Here is an 18,988-nt window from a genome sequence, read left to right on the forward strand (position 1 = left end):
TCATCACCTCCTTTACCCTCGAGATTGGGTGTCATTCCAACCACCTTTTGGCGATTGTTGTTGGACCAAGAAATTCTGTCTGGAAAGTTACATCAATCGTTGAATGTTTACCAGCATAATGAGCTTGCAGAATTACGATTGTATCGATGAGTGTGTCTCGTGATGGGGATAAACTTGATTGGTTGGGGTCGTTTGTAATTCATAGCATCTAATGTGTAACGATTTTTAGGAGAGTACGTTTTATTTATATAAATTAACTGAGTACTCATATTTTTTTTTCGCAATAAAACAGGTTAAGCTTACATATGATCTGAAACTAAGTAAAGAAAAAACTCTCTGGAGCCACCCTTCAGTATTCGGTCTAATCGTGCATCAATCAAGGAAAAAAAAGTATTTCGGATTTGTTACTATCAATTTTAAACAACTTTTTTTTACCTTCAATGTGGGGTAGGGATAATAGCTTATTAACCAAAGAATACGTTCATTTCATTTGTTTATTCCTTTTACCTGTAATGATATTTACTGATATTCGATGAAATGTTAATTGCAGTGCCTACCTCCAGGGGCAAAAATTATCGATAACATTGATTAGCCATTTTAAGCAGTTTCAATCAATTGCCTTTCTCTTTTTTCTCCAAAACCATTTTGAAGTATGCTACACCGTATACCAAATTTGCAGACATGGCACATCACTATTTCCAGTGATTTCAAACAATCTGTTACCTGAAATGCATTTGTATTTGAATATATACTTTGAATTATATGATCATCTTTTCAATTTACATTTTATAGTATTTGTCAAAATGTGAATGCTTAAATTTTGAAAAAAGGAAATTAGCAGATTGAAAGTATTATTCATCGAATTCTAACTCACAGCAACATCAAGATAGGTCATTTTGTTAAAGAATTTTAGAGAGGTCGCGTCTTTTAATTTGTGAAAAATTGAATCAAAGGAAATTTCATGAAGTGTCCGAACATATAATAAAATGTAATATGACAACCACAACACTCATTCAGTTTTTATAAATATAATGTTATAAAGTTATCATTAATTGATAACAAAATGATGATTACATTGTTGCTCACATCGTGAGACAGTTTTTAATAGTTTTTGATTCTCATAGGAAATTTAAATAAATCGAGCAATAGATATACAAATTTTTACATTTTTCGATGCCGTAAAAATCTTTATTCAGTATGACGGATTAGCTTAATGATATCATCTTTAAACATTATAATGCTTTCATTATTGTCTACGAACACTGTTGGTGTAAAAATATTCTTCGTAAAATAGTCAAATTTTTTTTTAAGAAATATTTTTATAATCCAATTGCCAATCTCTGCTAAATTGCATCAAAATGCAAATCAAAGATTTACCTTTAAAATATCGTTTCCATATGCTAGAATATGATTATGTTGCATCTCGCGTTAGTTTATTTTAAAATTTCATCCATCCAAACATTAATTTTTATAATTTCAGCTAGTAGAATTTTTGTAGTGTTTTTTACCCTTAAATGTATGCAACATCCTAATGCTTTTTCTTTTGAAACATTTTTGACAGAAAGAGTGTAAAACTTAATTCGAATAAAACCAAAAATTGCTGCAATTGGTGCTATATGCGTTATGATATCACAAATATGACAAAAACAATAACTTTTTAAACTTTTTCATTTGTTTTTTCATTAAAAACTAAGTTTTTTGCAACTTACCCTTTATTCTTAGTAAGGTGAAAATCGCATGTTTTTGTAAATTTGAAAATAACTGGTGAAACTAATAGTTTTTCTGACTACTTTCAGTACACTATATGCGCCCGCATTATATGCAAAGTATTGCACAATCTGGGGAAAAAGATAGTGTTTTCAATACATTTTGTGTTGTTCGATGTTTCGCTTATTCAAGGCGTTCCTTCTCCCGACTACTATATAAGCCGGATTCTTTTGTATATTTTTAAAAGGTTTTTTTTTTTTTAAATCAAAGGTCTGTTTATTAAGGCATTTTACTTACAAAGTTTCATTTTGCCGAGTGTATCACTTAACTTATCTATGTTAGTAGAAGGGGGAGCCGTAATAGTCGCGGCGACTCAACTGTTAGATTATAATTTAATTTAGGGGAGGGAAGGGGCACGTCTAGGGTTCAGTATAAAAATTTTCCATCTGGGTACGCTGGTGGCTTTTTAAAAGGTTGCATAAACGTATGCGAAATAAAGATACTCCGAGCGTCACATATTTATAAAGCCATAACTTATTTATGTACCTGGTTGGGAAGAATGACAGCTTGCTGTTAAATTCCTTGAAAAAAAAATTATGTAGGTACCTGAATATTGGATATCATTTCACCCATTTCACCAGACAAAGGCTGATGCAACTGCTCTTAAAGCGCCTCTACTGTAAACAGCTGAGCAGAGCAACTGTCAGTTTTTGCAAACTTCTGACAGCACTGCAGTGACCAAAACATTTCTGCCTCGCAGCGAAAAAAGCAGAAAATTGTGCATCGCGTTTCGAAAACTGCGTACGTGCCAGGTTGGTCGGTTGAGAAAACATGAATTTACCAGCCCGCGGACCGGAAACAAGTGCTCGAAATATGGTGTAAAGTGTCGTCCGGTTGGTGCGCGTCAACAATATCACAAAAGAGAAGAAAATGGAATTCAAGTACGCCAGCTGGATTGTGCTTAGCATCGGAGTTTCGATCAACCTGCTCGGGTTGTTTTGGTTTATTGCCATCGTTATCGGATTGATTGGATTTCTGCTCGGGTGAGTGAGGCCACTCCTTGGCGCAGTTTGTTATTTCGTTTTGATGAGATAATGACTCAAAGAATCCGTTCGACTGAATTAAACCTGTTTCCTTTTTAGGTTTTTGACCATACTCTACCTCCAACATGGCGACTTGGACAAGTTTCTTGACAGTGGCCTATTGGAAAACCCTTTGGAAGAACCAAAAACTCTTGGGTTGAGTATTGGTAAGTTTGTCGCTATTGCAATGGTTTACATGACTCGGTATTTTAACGCTTCTGCATGCCTAGCATTCCTTATCCGTTAGTCAATCAAACGTTTTCTTTGTACATATGCCTCAGTTATTATAATGCTCATCAATCATATTAACCTTTAGTTGCTCGGTGTAAATAGTTACTGCTTAATTTGATTTCATTCATTTTTCTTTTTCATTCATCCGGACGTGTTTGGATGATTTTCATGTTTTTCGCTGGGCACGTTTTGTTTTTGTTTCCGTTGGTTATTCCTATTCGTGTGGAGCCCATTCGATACCTAACGCTACAGTATGTTGAAGATAGCTTGAATCCTTAAATTGTTTTTGTAAACGAGGAGTTATAGAATTTGTTTCCACCAGGTCTTATGAATCAATATAAACAGAATAGAGTTATAAGCTGCAGACGATCGATAAACATTGATTAGATTTTTTGTCATTATAGTTTATTGTTGATTTTCATTCATAAAAAAAAACATTTTTTTGTTATCAATTAATGATTAATCATGCCAATCATATTTGATTTAAACATATATTATTTTGGGCTCCTTGATTTTTTTTAAGTTTGACAAAAAATTGTAAAAGTGTAAGTGTAGGCTATTCAAATATGTCAAGTTTGTAAAAATCTGTTCATAACCTTCCTTCGCGATTAGGGTCTTTTTGACCCGAACTATACTTTCTCGACGCAATATCTCAGGAACGGTTAAAGCAACATGAAATTATCTAATTTTACCTAAAATGAGTTGCTCTCAATTTCTCATTTTTAGATTTTTGAATAGGGTTACCAGAGTCACCCTGCAAAAAAAAAAGAATTAGCTGGTTAGGGTCATATAGACCCGGATTATTTAAGCGTACAATTACGAAACTAAGAATGCCTGTAATGTTATGTACAAATAGTATTAAGTAGATCATTAAGACACCTATGTCAGATGATTTTTTTTTTCTCAAGGGATTTTAAGCATCACTGGCTTATTCATCCCGATATGTCAGATGATATTATTTTCAATAAACAATAAACAATTACTGTTTTGGTTATGAAATCAAAAGTATTGAACCGATTTACATGAACTATACAAATTTTGAAATCGTCTAAAATGTCTGCTTTCAGATGCTTTGAGTTTTGATGTTTATGCAGAGAATGACTTTAAAGCAAGTATTCTTAAAAAATGGGTGTTTTGCATGAGACAACTAATTTTGTTGAAGTCGTATTAAAAACTATTTATTGATATGGACTCACATAGATTAAGAGCTCATATTGAAACAATAAAAGTGCTTGGTTTTACAGACCACAGAAGATTATTTGAAAAGTTCATAAAAAAAATTTCAATGATTAACTACAGTACCGTTTATAATTGTAAACTGCACTATCTCAGAAACTACGTTTCGTAGGTAGGTAGGTTTTTTTTTAATTTAAATTCGGAATTTTAAATTTAAACCAAAGCCAGTTTGTGTACAAAATTCAGCTGAAAGTCTCAAATGAAGTGCTTAGATTTAAAAGCCCTAATGATAGTTGTAAGACAACGTTGCTCGAATTATTTTTTGTTAAGAAAAGTAGAATTGGAGATTATTTTAATAAGTTTTATTTGTATTTAAAAAATTAAGCTGCCTACTCTAAACTTTTATTTCCCTGATCCCTCTACCGACATTTCCTTTTCAGCGTCAGCTTCTCACAGCTATTTAAACGCCACAAAAAAAAAAAAGTTTTATTTGTATTTAAAAAATCATCTACTGGATTTTTATTATTTCTATTAATTTCTTTTGAAACACATTTGCTGATAAAGAAACATGTTATCACTCCGTAAATAAATCACAGAAAATCACATCTTTTTTGTGTTGTATTTTTAACTTAATTGAAATTGCAGGTTTCCAAGAGCCAAATTTCAACCTAAAATCTTAAATTTAGATCGAATTTGCAAGAAGTAAAAATCTTGAATTTTCTTAAGATTTTGCTTATTTGATTTGAGCATAGAATAAGTCTTTTTTTTTAAAGAAATTGAAGCTTTTCTTTGAATACAAATCTAATTATATGTTCAAATGAAGTTAGCTAAATTCACTATATTTTTGGCGAATTCAAAAATTTCAACAACCGATTAGAGTAAGTTTCCTATTTTGGCTTTTCACAAATATATCTTAAAATTTTAAAAACTTTCCAAAGTTTCTATTTTATACAAACATTATTATTGTAAAAGAACTTAAAAATGAATAAACAAATAGCTTATGCGTTGTTTGAGCAAAAATATCATATAAAAAAAGTCCAACCCTCCCTCCCATAAGGCGATTCTTCCTACGGGCCTGCGTCGCGAATGATACAAAGATGTTAGAACGACTATAATAAAAAAAATCATAGATTAAACTCTTGGACCATCAGCTAAACTAAGGTTGCCAGAATTTTTCTCGCACCTATCTGGGCCGAAAAAATACGGGTTTTTTTTAATTAAAAATCTGGCAAAATCCGGGTATTTGATTTCAAAAATTGTAATCCAAAATCCGAGCTAAATCCGGGAAAATTTGGTCAAAACACAGGAAATATTCAACAAAAATCAAGAAATAAAACACTTGAAAAAATATTTATTTTATACAAAAACTTGAGCAAATTTTAAATCGTATTTTAGTTTTCCGAAAAACCGTTTATGATCATTTTGATAAAACCTTTAAAAAAAATTCGGGCGATCGGGCAGGGCTGGGCCATTTCCAAGTTTTGCATCAAATATCCGGGCATGAAGTCCGTATTTCAAAAGCCTTAAGAAATTTTGTACTCCTATGTTCAGCAAACTTGTGCATCTAGATAAAATTAACAAATTGTTGAACAAAAAAAGAAGTTAATGGCTATCGCTATCTTCAATTTTGCTAAAGAAATTTTTTATTCTTTTGTTTCAAAAGTAATAAAGAGAGAAGTCGTTATTTCTTTTTTTTTTGTGTTGCACTGTATTATTGCATTCATTTATTGTAAAATATTCATTAGAAATAGAACCGTCTGACTCCACCTGTTCCATTCTGTCTCTTTCTCTATCTCTTCTTTCTTGTCTCGTACGAAATGCACCAAAATTCCCACCATTTCGAAATGCTCGCGCCATGCTCGTATGTACGTCTTGAAATCATTCATCTCTTCACACTGGCTGTACAAGTACAGTGTGTGACCAACGGCCCAGTAATCTGCTATTGATATCCCCCAACATCAAAGTCCAAACCGAATCTCGGAAATCCCGCGGCCACCACGGATCTTCCGGAGGATCGGCCTCCGGGAGTGGGGACAACAGCAATGGCGGAAGTGCCGGTGGCAAGCGGCGCAACCTGCTGGATGCCGGCATTGAGTTGCTGTTCAAAAAGCGCACCGGAGATCATTCCGGTGGAGGTGGTGGGGGATCAACCAGTCCTAGCGGAAGTGGTAGTGCTAGTGGTTCAAATGGGGGTGGAGGAAGTAGTAGCCTGATCACCGATCATCTCATGCACCGGGGCCATTTGCACTTTCATTCGAGGGATCATACCATTCTAGATAACACCAGGGATCCGCCGCCGGGATCGAGCTCGGATCGTTCAACGGCAACCGGAAGTGGAGACCCCGCCTCAGGTGGACTTCGTTGGAGACCGTTCGACAATATCAAGATTCATACGGACAAGGGTCGAAACACCGCCAGCCATGGGCAGCAGCAGCAGAGTGCATCGCGACATCATGAAGGGCACCGGAAGAAAGAAGGTAGGTGTGACCATTATTGTGGAGTTTGAGATTTCATACAAGGATTTTGGGAGTGGTGTCATCAATTTGTGTTCACAAGTCCTAGTCTTTATTTTTTTTTTCGTTTATGTTTTATTGGCTTAATGTTTGCTTTGAATGCTTTCTCATTAAATTATCTTCAAAAATACCTACACAATTGCACAGGATAAAAATCACAAAATTATAAACCAAAAACTGTTAATATGGGAAGAATTTTAAGGCATAAGACATTTGAGTTTTGATTATAATCTGATGGAAGTCAAAATTTTATTTTTTTCATATTATGGCAACAAAAAATCAAAAGGTAATTCTATTTTTATTTTTATTTACTAAAAACCATACTTTGTCTTTGTTTTTATGAGTTATCGTATTTAGGTACATCAGTCTTATTTTCTTTCGATTTCTCAGCGTTCCAAAAAAGGGATAAATACGTGTTTGGTCCAGATAACTCCCTTTGTAGGCTCCTGCAATCGTAGGCTGATTTAGTTCATCAAATGTGGCTCCAATGTCTCAAACACTAACCCGACTTAGCTGTACTCCTTCGCCATGAGAACAATGTCATATTCGAATTCCTTACTCAAAATTTCGAGGGGAGGCATATTGTCTTTTGTTAGTAACACGATATTGCTCTACAGAACTGCGACTTTTAACCTCCTCGATGGTCGTATTTTGTAGCTGGTGGTTGTGCAAAAAGCTTTTCTCCAGCCTGGTTCTGTCCGGTCGCTGAGCATGGCCCAATTCAATGTTGTTAAGAATCACAACACACGCATGTTGGATTCGGTTTTTAGGTTCCAGTGACGAAAAAAATTGATGTTTGCAGCATTCCTGATGCATTAGTACCGACCGTCTTGCACCATCCTCCAATCGTTTTCGGTCTAACCGTGGCTTCAGTTATCAAGGAGGCTCTATCAATCCTACCGACACTTAGTATTGGGCCCCTGAATTTTCGAAAGATAAACTTCGATCTTGTTTCGTTATACTTGAGCGCCGATGACTGGGATGTACTCTTCGATAGCTCATCGATTGACAACATAAATGAGCCATTTTGCAGCGTGATCAACAACTGGTTGATTCTACATGTGTCTAGATTTGAACCACATGTTTCACCGGCTTGGAGCACGTCCACTCTTTGGCAAATGCGACGTGGTAAAAACGCTTGTTTACGAAGACTTGTAAAAGCCGAAATGAAGATTCACAAGCACAGTATAAAATAGCTAGCAAGGCCTATCATAGATTGATTACTTCACTCATTGCTCTTCAACCCTGGTCAAAAATACAACCTACGTTTAGCTGCTGTTTTAAAACACCCGTTCCGCTATTGCTGGCGAAGGCCGGCCTTCAACTTTTACCGATACTCGAATGCAAACCGAGGATGGTAATCAAACTTAAGAGAAGGATCAACAGGAAGAAGTATATGAAGAAATTCTAAACCGGAGCCGAAGTTTTCCGGCCTCAGCATAAGGACCATACGAAGTGTTTGTTCATCAAATACAAAAACCTATAAACGTGTTTTACGTGTTACTCGTTACCAGGGAGCTTCATAAGACATATGAGTCTCTCCTGCACTGCAACGAAGCAAGTGAATTCCAGCAAACTGCGTTTGCTTTTTGGAAACCACCATGATACGAACAGTGTGGTACACAATGAAAATTTGACTAAATTATATCGGGTGTAAATATGATCCCAGTTCAAAAGTGGAAATATCAAGTGTTGTTAAACAAACGGAGCTTGACTTCGGAACAGTTGTGCTTAATGAGAAATCAGTGTTCAAAAACCCGAGAATTTCCCGTGATGCTGTACTTGGTGCCACGGCCACCAGCTAGTCGCAACGAACAACGAACAACAAATTTCGGATGGAAATTGGCAAAGACCCACGCGACGAAAAGGGATAAGCAATTTTAAACTTGGAACATGGAACGACGTTCTCTAAATTTCGTGGGCCACGTGCTCTCCAACGAATTGAAGAGTCGCAAATTCGACATCATAACGCTGCAGGATGTATGCTGGAAGAGCTCCACGTTACGAACGTTCCCAGATAGTCGTGCCATCTACCAGAGCTGCGGCAACACACACGAGCTTGGAACAGCTTTTATAGTGATGGGAAAGATGCAAAAGCGCGTGATCGGGTGGTGGCCGATCAACCCACGAATGTGGCGGTTGAGAATCAAGGGCCGGTTATTCATCATCAGTATCAACAACGTGCACAGCCCTCACCTCGGAAGAACCGATTACGACAAAGACGAATTCTACGCGCAGCTGGAGCGTGAATACGATCGCTGCCCAATACATGATATCAAGATGATCATCTTCGGGATTTTGACGCTCAGGACGGTCAGGGGGAGGAATTCAAACCGACAGTTCGAAGGTTCAGTGCGCACCAGCTGACCAACAAAAACGGCCTCAGACTTATTGATTTCGCCGCCTCCAAACGCATGGCCGGACGTAGTACCTTTTTCCAGCACCGCCTCCCACACAAGTACACCTGGAGATCACCGTACCAAACGCAATCAGAGATCGACCACGTTTTGATTGACAGCCTTCACTTCTCGGACATCATCGACGTCAGATCCTGTCGAGACGCCAACATCGAGTCAGACCACTATCTGGTGATGGTGAAGATGCGCCCAAAACTCTCCGTAGTGAACAAAACACAAAACCGGCGCCCGCCTCAGTTAAATATCGCACGACTGAACAACCTGAGGTCGCGGCAGATTACGCGAAATCAGTCGAAGCAGCGCTGCCGGCAGAAGGCGAGCTTGACGAAGCCCCTCTCGAGGACTGTTGGGATACCATCAAGACAGCCATCAACAGTGCTGCGGAGAACGTCATCGGTTATGTAGAGCAAACTCGACGGAACGACTGGTTCGACGAGGAGTGTAAGAGGGTGATGGACGAAGAGAACGCCGCGCGGGCGGCAGTAGTGTAAAGAGGCACCCTTCGGAACGTGGAAAATCACCGACAGCGGAAGAGGCAGCGAGTCCGAATTTTTCGGGAGAAAAAGCGCCGCCTGGAGGAGGACGAGCTTGAGAAGCTGGAGCAGCTGCATCGTTCCCAAGAAACTCGAAACTCAACGCATCCCGCAAAGGCTTCGTGCCGCAAGCCGAAATGTGCCGGGATAAGGACGGAGGAATCCTGACGGACAATCGTGAGGTGATCAAAAGGTGGAAGCAGCACTTCGATGAACACCTGAACGGCGCACATGCAGGAGATCTAGACGGTGGGGAAGGTACATCGCCGGCGTAATCAACGACCTAGAGGAGCCACTCCCAACGACGAGTGAAGTTAAGTATGCCATTCGTCAGGTGAATAGCAACAAGTCGGCTGAGAAGGATGGAATAGCAGCTGAACTCATCAAAATGGGCCGGGACAAGTTGGCCGATTGCCTTCACCGATTGATGGTCCGGAACTGGGACACAGAATAGCTACCGAAGTAGTGGAAGGAGGGAGCAATATGCCTCATCTACATGAAGGGCGACAAATTGGACTGTGAGAACTACCGAGCGATCACTGTCCTAAATGCCGCCTTCAAAGTGCTGTCCCGAATCCTACTCCGCCGCCTAACGCCACAAGCAAATAGATTCGTGGGAAGTCATCAGGCCGGGTTCATGTAGGGTCGGTCTCCGAGGGACCAGATGTTCACACTACGGCAAATCCTCCAACAATGCCGTGAACACCAATTCCCTACGCACCAACTATTCAGCGACTTCGAAGCCACAGACGACACGATCGACCGTGACGAGCTATGGAAAATCATAAACGAGAACGGCTTTTCAAGGAAACGGACCAGACTGATCAAGGCGACGATGGATGAAACGCAGTGCTGTGTGCGGTTTTCGGGTGAATCATGTTCATTCGAATCGCGCAAGGGCCTTCGACAAGGCAATAGTCTATCCTGCATGATGATCAAGGTGGCGCTAGAAGGTGTTATTCGACGAGCGGTGGGCGAAATGCACGATTTTCAACAGCTCCAGTCAACCGAAACCCGAACGCCTCCGTTCGGGATGTGGCTAAGAAGCTGCATCTAAGCCGAAGTTTTGTCCAGAAGGCAAAACTTAAGGCTCGGTTTCGAACGTTCAAAGTACAAAAGGTCCCTAAACGAGACGAGAACCAGAACAAGTCCGCCAAAACCCGTGCCATGAAGTTTTACTTCAACATGCTGACGAAAATTGAATGCCGCATCATGGACGACGAAACATATGTGAAGGCCGACTTCAAACAGATCTCTGGAAACCTGTTTTTCACGGCCAAGGATAAGTTCAGCCTTTCGGAGCATATCGGCACTCAGAAAATGTCAAAATTTGCGAATGAATTCCTGGTTTGGCAAGCCATCTGCACGTGCGGCAAGCGAAGTGCACCTTTCGTGACCCAGGACACGATGAACGGACAAGTGTACATAAAATAGTGCCTCCAGAAGGCCCACTACGTCCCAATGATCTTCTGGCTGAATTTGGCCTCATGCCACCTCTCCAAGGACGTGCTGAAGTGGTATGTGGACAATAAGGTCAATTTCGTGCCGAAAATGTTCAACACTCCGGAGATCCGCCCCATCGAGAAATACTGGGCGATTATGAAGCAGCACCTTCTTAAACGACCTAAGGTAGTGAAGACAGTCGAGGATCTGAAGAAAGTATGGGTTTATATGCAAAAAACGGTTGATTCACAGATTGTGCAGAATCTTATGACCGGGGTAAAGACCAAGGTGCGGGCATTTGTGTATTTACTGTAAATAAAATACGAGTAAAATGGTAAAATGAAATTTAATAGTTAGTTTCAAATCCTGCAAATTTGATGGCAATCGGATGAAAACTCGAATTTTGCGAATCAATTTTGTGTGTGAAAATTTCATCGTGGACACCCTACCTTTACTTAAGTTCAACATGTTTTTTTGAGAGTCGTAAGCATGGTTCAATGAATCTTTTCGCCTTAGCTGCTCCCTCTGCTGTTCTCCAATTGGAAACAATAGTGGTGGTTTCCCAGTTCTTGAGCTCTATAGTCAAGGCACTCCTCGATACTCCGCAGAAAGGGTCAGGTCCAATTAACAGTCCCTGAGATCCTCACCTTGCTAGCTGGTCTGCTTCTTCCCTAGGATACTGTAGTACCGTAGATACCGTAGAATGAAAAATCTCTGTTCCTTATGGCCAAGTTTTTTTAATGGAACAATACACTCCCATACTAGTTTGGAGTAAAATGTTAACGTACTAAGTGCTCGAAGAGCGGCCTGGCTGTCAGAGAACATGTAGATACTAGTATATCTGTATCCTCTTTTCAAACAGGCTAAAGTGCATTCTAGAATTGCTTGAATTTCTGCTTGGATTACTGTTGGCCAGCTCCCCTAGGAATTGAGATCCTGAGTCTACGTCTGAACACCCCTGCCCCAGTTCTATTATCCATTTTTGAGAATTCAATCCAGTCATCATTCTTTACAATTAGTGAGTTTATTTTAAACTTCTTCAGGATTTTTAGATGTCCTGTAAGATCCCCCTCATAGAGCGTTTTGTTTTTTTAGAGTCTCAGGGCACGACGTTCTGCCTTTAACTCAATAAATTCATGTAGTGGCAAAACAGTAGTGCAATTAGTAGCAAAAGTATTGAAATCGATTGAATGGAGAAGTACAGTCTCCATACTTAATCAGAACAGTCGACTTCAGTGTCCTATCGAGATCTTTACGGTCTTATTCGTTGATATCGAGTGGCTCTCACAAAGTTCACAGAACATCTTATGGATACAATGTGCCATTGACTACTATGATGCGCATATTCCAGGGCACGGAGCAGAACATTTCAAGAAGTTCCACTGCAATATCGTCTGGACCCAGAGTTCAGTTCAAGTGGCTTGGTGATTTCACGGTGTTCCTCCACCGATATTACAAGTATCCCAGTCGTACGAAACTGGTGGTCACCTAATAATGCCTTGTTGTGGAAACTGTTCTTCGATTATGTTTCTAAGCTTGTCTGGGAACATTTCAGGCGGAATGTGAACTTACTTTGTTTTTGGCTAAGGCCACTTTAGAGGCGTCGCCCCAAGCAGTGGGTGACATCACGGCAATGTTACCAGGCGCACAGGCAGCTAGTGTACAGGTTCCCTATTTTCTTCACCAGTAAAAGGGTGGCCGAGCGTCCAAAAGCGTCAAAATCACGATTAGAACGCAGCTCTTGTGTTGAAGCTTATCTGTGAGCTGATTTGAGTATTTCTTCAAATCTTTATTTTGATTATGTAATATGATCGATCATGCAAATTCTGTAGATCCATGCATTTCTGATTGGCTTAGTGATGAAATCGGTTAAGAAAACATCACTTCACACTTTAAAATTGATAAAATTCTTGAGATGCTAAGGAGCTAAGCTAAGCTAAGGAGAGACTGATTGCTGATGAACTCTCACCTCCTGTTTCTAAAAGTATGAAATTCAGGAAAATTCATCAAATCCTTTTTAAATTGCAGCAAGTGCCATCACCGTCGGAGAAGAAGTTTCTGGATCCGCATCGCCTCTGGCTTCCTTCAAATCATACATTACCCATCCGGAGATTCTGCTCCATCGAGACTCCCCACCGGGCTCCCCTAAAAAGAAGAAAATTCTCAGCGGCAACAAGGCGGTCGATAAGCTGATCCATACCATCGTCGACTACGTGATACGAGATTTCATCGACTCCTGGTTTACGGTGGTATCCGACAGTCGGGAGTTTAGCGACACCAACATCCGCAACAGCATCGAAAGTTTGATCCTGCGGGTGTGCCAAAGACTGAAGGCAGCCGAACTGTTGCCACTGATGACCACCAAGCTGATCGATGATTTAGCTAAACATACTAGGTTTTATCGGTTGGCTTCGCAGGAGGTCAGTGATGTGGTGAAACAGTCGAGTGGAGGATCTGCTGCGGATCAGAAGCGGCTGAAGATCCACGAGAAGTTGTCCCCGCAGAAAAGGAACCTGAAGGGTAATGGACATCGGCGAAATAAGAGCGAAACGGATTTGACGTGGCACTTGGGGAATGTAGCTCTGCAGAAAAATGTGGCCAACTCGAAGTTCTACGGCGTTCAGACCGATGAGCAGTCTTTGGTCGATCCGGAAGTCATGCTTCTTAACTCTTTCTTCGGATTCTGTGATGATTATAAGCGGGAGTGCATGGATGAGGAGGCTTTGGTAGATTATCTAAAGCGAATAGCCGAAACAGTATTGTACTTCACCTTACCGGAAGAAGATTTCAATTGCCTAACACTGCGAACATTGCTGTGTAACATTCTGGCGAACAGTCTATTGCGCCCAATGGTGACCACCTTGGCCGACCCAGATTTCATCAATCTTCAGATTGCTAAACATTTCGCCAAAGATCCACCAAGTGGGGAATTCCTGCTTAAAATGATCCGGCAGTCGAACGATCTGTCCGAGCTGAGAGCATGCCGGCAGTTGATCACCAAGGAAATGGACACCAAACATCGGGATGCCAACTGCAGTGCCGAGCTGGCTAGCTTGAAATATACCCAGAAGCTGATCGATCTGAGGATCAGTCATTTGCAGAACAACAAAACGGATCTGGGTAGAACGGAAAAGGAGAAGAGCAACTCAAACCTTCCGCTGCTGAGCTTGGACGATATTCTGAGGAAGGAGCTGGCCGTTTCGTACTATTTGGACTACTTGAGTGTGCTGAACCTGCAAAAGTATGTGATATTCTATCTGACGGCGCAGGGTTAGTATTTTCTTAAAATTTGTGGAAAATTTGTTTCAAATTAAACTTATTTTTGTTACAGAATGGAAAATTACTACAAGTCAAAGTTTTTCCGATATTCAGATCAACAAGACCAAACTGTCTAGGGAAGAGGTGATGCGCATCATTAGAGATAAGGCTAGCACGCTGTTTCAAGAGGTAAACATCGTTGGCTTTATCTTCAAATCTACATTTCTGATTAATTTAATTTCAGTACCTGGTTCCCAAATCGCCAAACTACCTAAACATAGATCCGGGTCTGATAGAAGCTCTCAGTATACGGATTAACGACGTGTGTCTGCAGCCGGAGAACACCTGGTTCGATTCAATTTGCAAGTACGTGTACGAGAAGCAGAAGAACGAAGAAGTATTCCTGAACAACTTCTACCAAAGTTCGGCCTACAAACAGCTGCTGCGGGAACTCGATTTCAACGCCAACCAGGAACACGAGCTTCCTTCGTTGGATCATCTGGGTATCGGGGGATCCACGGTGGACGGCATGAGTGACAGCAACTCAGGAGATTTGAAGTTTGACGAAATGACAGATGACGAAGAAAGTGGTCCACCAAGTGGGATCTTTCAGAATGACATTAAAGAGGAACATGATGTTAAGGTTGCCATCCAGGGCGTCAAGAAAGGTCTGGATGGAAGCCTTCTTCCAGCTGTGGCTAGCGTGAAGCATGCTCGATCGCACAGCGATTGTACAGGAATGTTTACACCGATAAGTGATATCAACATTGAACACTTGAAGTCTTCGGATTGCTCGAGTAACGACTCAGGTAGTGATAAAGCGGGACCAGCAGCTTCAGTGACAGATGGAGCCGGAGCAAGTTTACCACAACCACCGATTGAAATACATATCGATAACAAGTCGGAAGATTCGTTCACCTTCAAGCAGAAACTTTCAGCTAAGATCATCAACACAGCGATTCACTGTGAGGGTCAATACGCCGTCTACGCCATTCAGGTTAGTGTGATCGAGGATAACCAGCACAAGAGTTGGCACATCTATCGTCGGTACTCGAAATTTTTAGAACTAAAGAAGCTGCTGGTCAAAAGATTCCCATTACTCTCGAAAGTGCCATTCCCGGCCAAAAAAGCCTTCCACAATACGCAAAGAGCTGTGCTGGAACATCGAATGGAAGTGTTGAATCTATTCCTGCACGAGATCTGTGCCAAAGCAGAAAACAACAACGATATACTAACTATCGTGCAAAATTTCCTGGAACCGGACACGGACGATCGGAAGATGCATGGAGGAGCTGTTGTTAAGACGGTAAGTTTAAAACGATGTTACCAATCGTTGGTCAAATTCTGATTTCAGAGATGAATGAACTTTTAAGTTTAAAGTCTCTCTAATCAAACAATCAATCAATCAATCAGATTTTGTAATCTGAACTTGCAATTTTAATCTGAAATTTGTATTTAAATCTTAAATTTAAAATAGAAAATCTAGATCTAAAACTATGAAACTAGAATTTAAAGTTTGAAACGAGTCAAAAATCTGGATTCTAAATTAAAATATGAACTCTTAACCTGAATCTTAGTGTAAAATGTATATAAAAATCAAATCTGTATCTAAAAGCTGAAATCTAAATTGGAATTTTGAGTAATTTTGATGGATTTTTAAAATTTTATGTAAGGATAAGAGACCATTTAAAAAAATATTATCTTCCAGATTGAAACCTTCAAATCCGGCATGAGTAAGATCCGCAACATGCCCGACACTTTGGTCGGAGGCATCTCACGGATGTTCCTTGGAAAAGGCCCACTCAAAGAGCGTACATTCTACGACATCCAGGACATCCCAACGCTGGAAATGAAGCAGTCCGAATACCCTGCGTTGACATCGGCACTAAACCTGCTGGACGAAGTTTTTGACCTTCAGAACAAGTCCCAATGGCTACGAAGAGGCTTAATCAATCGACTGCTGGGGGCACCCTGGGTCAGTCACGCTACCAATAAGAAGATTATCCAACTGGCTGGCTCTTTACTGGCCATGGATAAGGTTGAAGCGGTACTTTCGGCAGTTTTGTAAGTCCTTATTTTTAAAGAAAATTTGTTCTAGTAATTTAAAACGAATTTCTTTAGAAACAATGTGTGGCCCGACGGCGATCGTTTCAATCCAAATCCACCGATCCGGGAGGACAGCACCAGATTACGCACTAAACTAGCAGCTAAGATAGCCCTGTTTGCCCTGCTATCGGATGATCTCAAGCATGTGGTCGGTTCCGTGACTTGCAACACCGGGCTGCTGAACTTTTTCCAAATGCTACAGAATCGGAAACTCAACACACGGCTACTGTTGATCCTATTCGAGCACGTGCTCCGGGTGGTCTTTCAAACAGACAGTATGACAAAACATGCCAGCAGCATCGGTGCAGCCAGTCGGCAAACGGGGCAAGAAGAGGACACCAAATCCATTCGCACCGGAGGAACTCCATCCGGGTCGGCTTCCGGGTCTCGAAAATCTTCCAAACATTACAACTAGACCGAATGGAACATCGTCATTAACACCATCAACATGGGTAAGTACAATGCTTGGAAGTGTCAAAACAATTTCGTAATCTAGTTATTAGAAACATTCCGCCATACATGAACAAAATTGGAACAAACAAATTGTTAGGTATTTTAGAACCCTAAGGTCAAAATCAATGTAGAAAGTATTAAGTGTAGCGCAGATTACCAAAGCATATTTTATGTCTCGAAAATGAAGCAATTGTTCGATAATTATTTAGCCCCGTTCCGGTACACACTCTTAGCATTTGTTCCGTTCAGTACTACAGAAACATACAAACAACAAAACGTTACGTCCCGCAAAGGATTTATACTTAGTTATTATATTGCAATATTAGTTTCAGTTTTGTTTTTCTTTGGTCTCCACACCTTTTCTTTTGAAGGGTTTCTGTTTTATTTTGAATTAGGTACCTACCTTAAGTTAGATCACGATTATAGTTTTGATGTTTATTTTCATATACTCTCATAGGAAGCAACACACAAGACTTGTCGAAATAATAGATATCAGTATAGCAAATGTACCTTCAACATGTGTTCTGAATGTTCCGAAATCCGGTGGTTATTCTGTAATGGTGGGACCTGTGCTATCTTGCCCAAAGTCGCATTCAAAGCTGATAGCAGCATTTCAACAGGGTAATTTTGTAAGAGACGTAATTTACGAGAGACGATATTTTATTTTTTATTTTTTATGAGGAAAAGTAATTTCATCGTTCAATTTTGCTTTTGATTTGGAATAAAATAACGAAGCTGATTCTGCGACTCGAGTGACGTGACTCACATTTCACAATTTCACTTCTTCGCCCTGAATCCAGAAAATGCTTCAGGAAAAGAATTGGAGTATCGATGAGCTTTGAGGACCAATAGCAGCTCATCCGAACGAAAGTTTCGAGGCTAAAAAGCCCGCAAAACGATATCAAATTTCGTCCAACAGAGATAATGCTTAAAATCCCTCGAAAAAAAAGTCCAACAGAGATAGAAAAAGAATGTAATGAGAGTCAAAAGGCGAAAAGTTTAGTCAGTTTAGTTCGATTGTGTTTTAAAAGATCTTGTAAAACGTCGAAAGGAAAACTCTTTGTCGATAAAGCTGAAGCGAAAGTGGTTTTCGGATATTAACGGGTGAACTTTCGACTTATTTACATTCTTTAGATAACCACTTTTTATTATTCTGCATTTAAATTTAATTTAAAATTTGTTTTTTTTTTATACAAAGTTACAGTGCTAGAATATTACTTTCCATAGACGCTTCATTTCACCTGCTCATACCTTTCCATTATTACCTTTTTTTAATTTTAAACGCTTTTCCAAAAAGTGAAATGAAGTAAGATTTTTGTCACTACCTTAATGTTGGATAACGATTCATGTGAAACTTTTCCATTAAGAAAATTTCACCACCAGAAGAAATCCTTCCCGTTTACCCAAAATCCTCATTCCGGGGGTTGTCTTTAGATTTTCTGTTTGCTTAGAAGAAATCGTTTTATTCAAAGCTCCGTTCCGATACGTTTTTGTATTTTAATTTCGTTTCCTTTCTTTTGTTTCTTAATCCCAAGTAAAGTAATGACGAGCAGTAGTTTTGTTTGTATTTACTTTTTCTTTATTAGGTATTAATTAATTTACATTATACATCCGAGAAGAAAGAGAATTTAGAGGATCACACTAGTGTTGTTGTTTTATGGATTTTTTTTCTTATGTTTGATTTTTCCATTTAACTTTTTTTTTAACTTATGCGACTACATTGTTTGTTTGTTTTTTCTCTTGTTTTTGCTAATCGTACAGCACGTTAGCCCGATTACTTTGCCATTGTTTTTTCTTCTTATGTTTCTTTTGTTTAATTTCATCAATCATTCAGGGGGTTGAATTCTTGTGTTTCTTCGATTTCATGATTCAAACCATCACATTCGTCAATAGTTTTTCAAGGGTTCATTCCTCGCTTAAATTATCGCATTTTTTTATTCTTGTTTCACTATTCATTAAATATTTTAATCATAGATTTAGTTTCTTTTTGTTACCACCATTCAATCAATCAATAGGGGGTTTATCTCTTTCTACATATTTCTTAGATTACATACCACATCGACTTGTTT

At 39.6% G+C, this 18,988-nt stretch overlaps 1 protein-coding gene across 4 annotated transcripts; it reads left to right on the forward strand.

The window, feature by feature from the left end:
- Positions 1-2,466: 2,466 nt before the first annotated feature.
- Positions 2,467-17,428, forward strand: LOC129759824 (sorting nexin-13-like). Of its 4 annotated transcripts, none has more exons than XM_055757355.1 (8): positions 2,467-2,750; positions 2,850-2,956; positions 6,110-6,673; positions 13,131-14,372; positions 14,434-14,549; positions 14,605-15,666; positions 16,069-16,424; positions 16,482-17,428. In XM_055757355.1, the coding sequence occupies exons 1-8, from the start codon at positions 2,638-2,640 to the stop codon at positions 16,879-16,881; spliced, it is 3,960 nt and encodes a 1,319-aa protein (XP_055613330.1). In that variant the 5' UTR covers positions 2,467-2,637; the 3' UTR covers positions 16,882-17,428. The 4 variants fall into 4 exon arrangements, with proteins under 4 accessions (XP_055613330.1, XP_055613331.1, XP_055613332.1 ...); XM_055757356.1 differs by having other exon boundaries at positions 6,161-6,673; XM_055757357.1 differs by having other exon boundaries at positions 6,473-6,673.
- Positions 17,429-18,988: the final 1,560 nt, after the last annotated feature.

Source organism: Uranotaenia lowii, unplaced genomic scaffold (genome assembly GCF_029784155.1).
Source record: "Uranotaenia lowii strain MFRU-FL unplaced genomic scaffold, ASM2978415v1 HiC_scaffold_283, whole genome shotgun sequence".
Taxonomy (NCBI): domain Eukaryota; kingdom Metazoa; phylum Arthropoda; class Insecta; order Diptera; family Culicidae; genus Uranotaenia; species Uranotaenia lowii.

What these genes read in the sequence shown, in the direction of transcription:
- LOC129759824 (XM_055757355.1), top strand. Translation starts at nt 2,638, where the DNA reads ATGGAATTCAAGTACGCCAGCTGGATTGTGCTTAGCATCGGAGTTTCG. An exon ending in ATTCTATCTGACGGCGCAGG is followed by an intron (nt 14,373 to 14,433) that starts GTTAGTATTTTC and finishes TTTTTGTTACAG; the next exon opens with AATGGAAAATTACTACAAGT. An exon ending in GCGGTACTTTCGGCAGTTTT is followed by an intron (nt 16,425 to 16,481) that starts GTAAGTCCTTAT and finishes GAATTTCTTTAG; the next exon opens with AAACAATGTGTGGCCCGACG.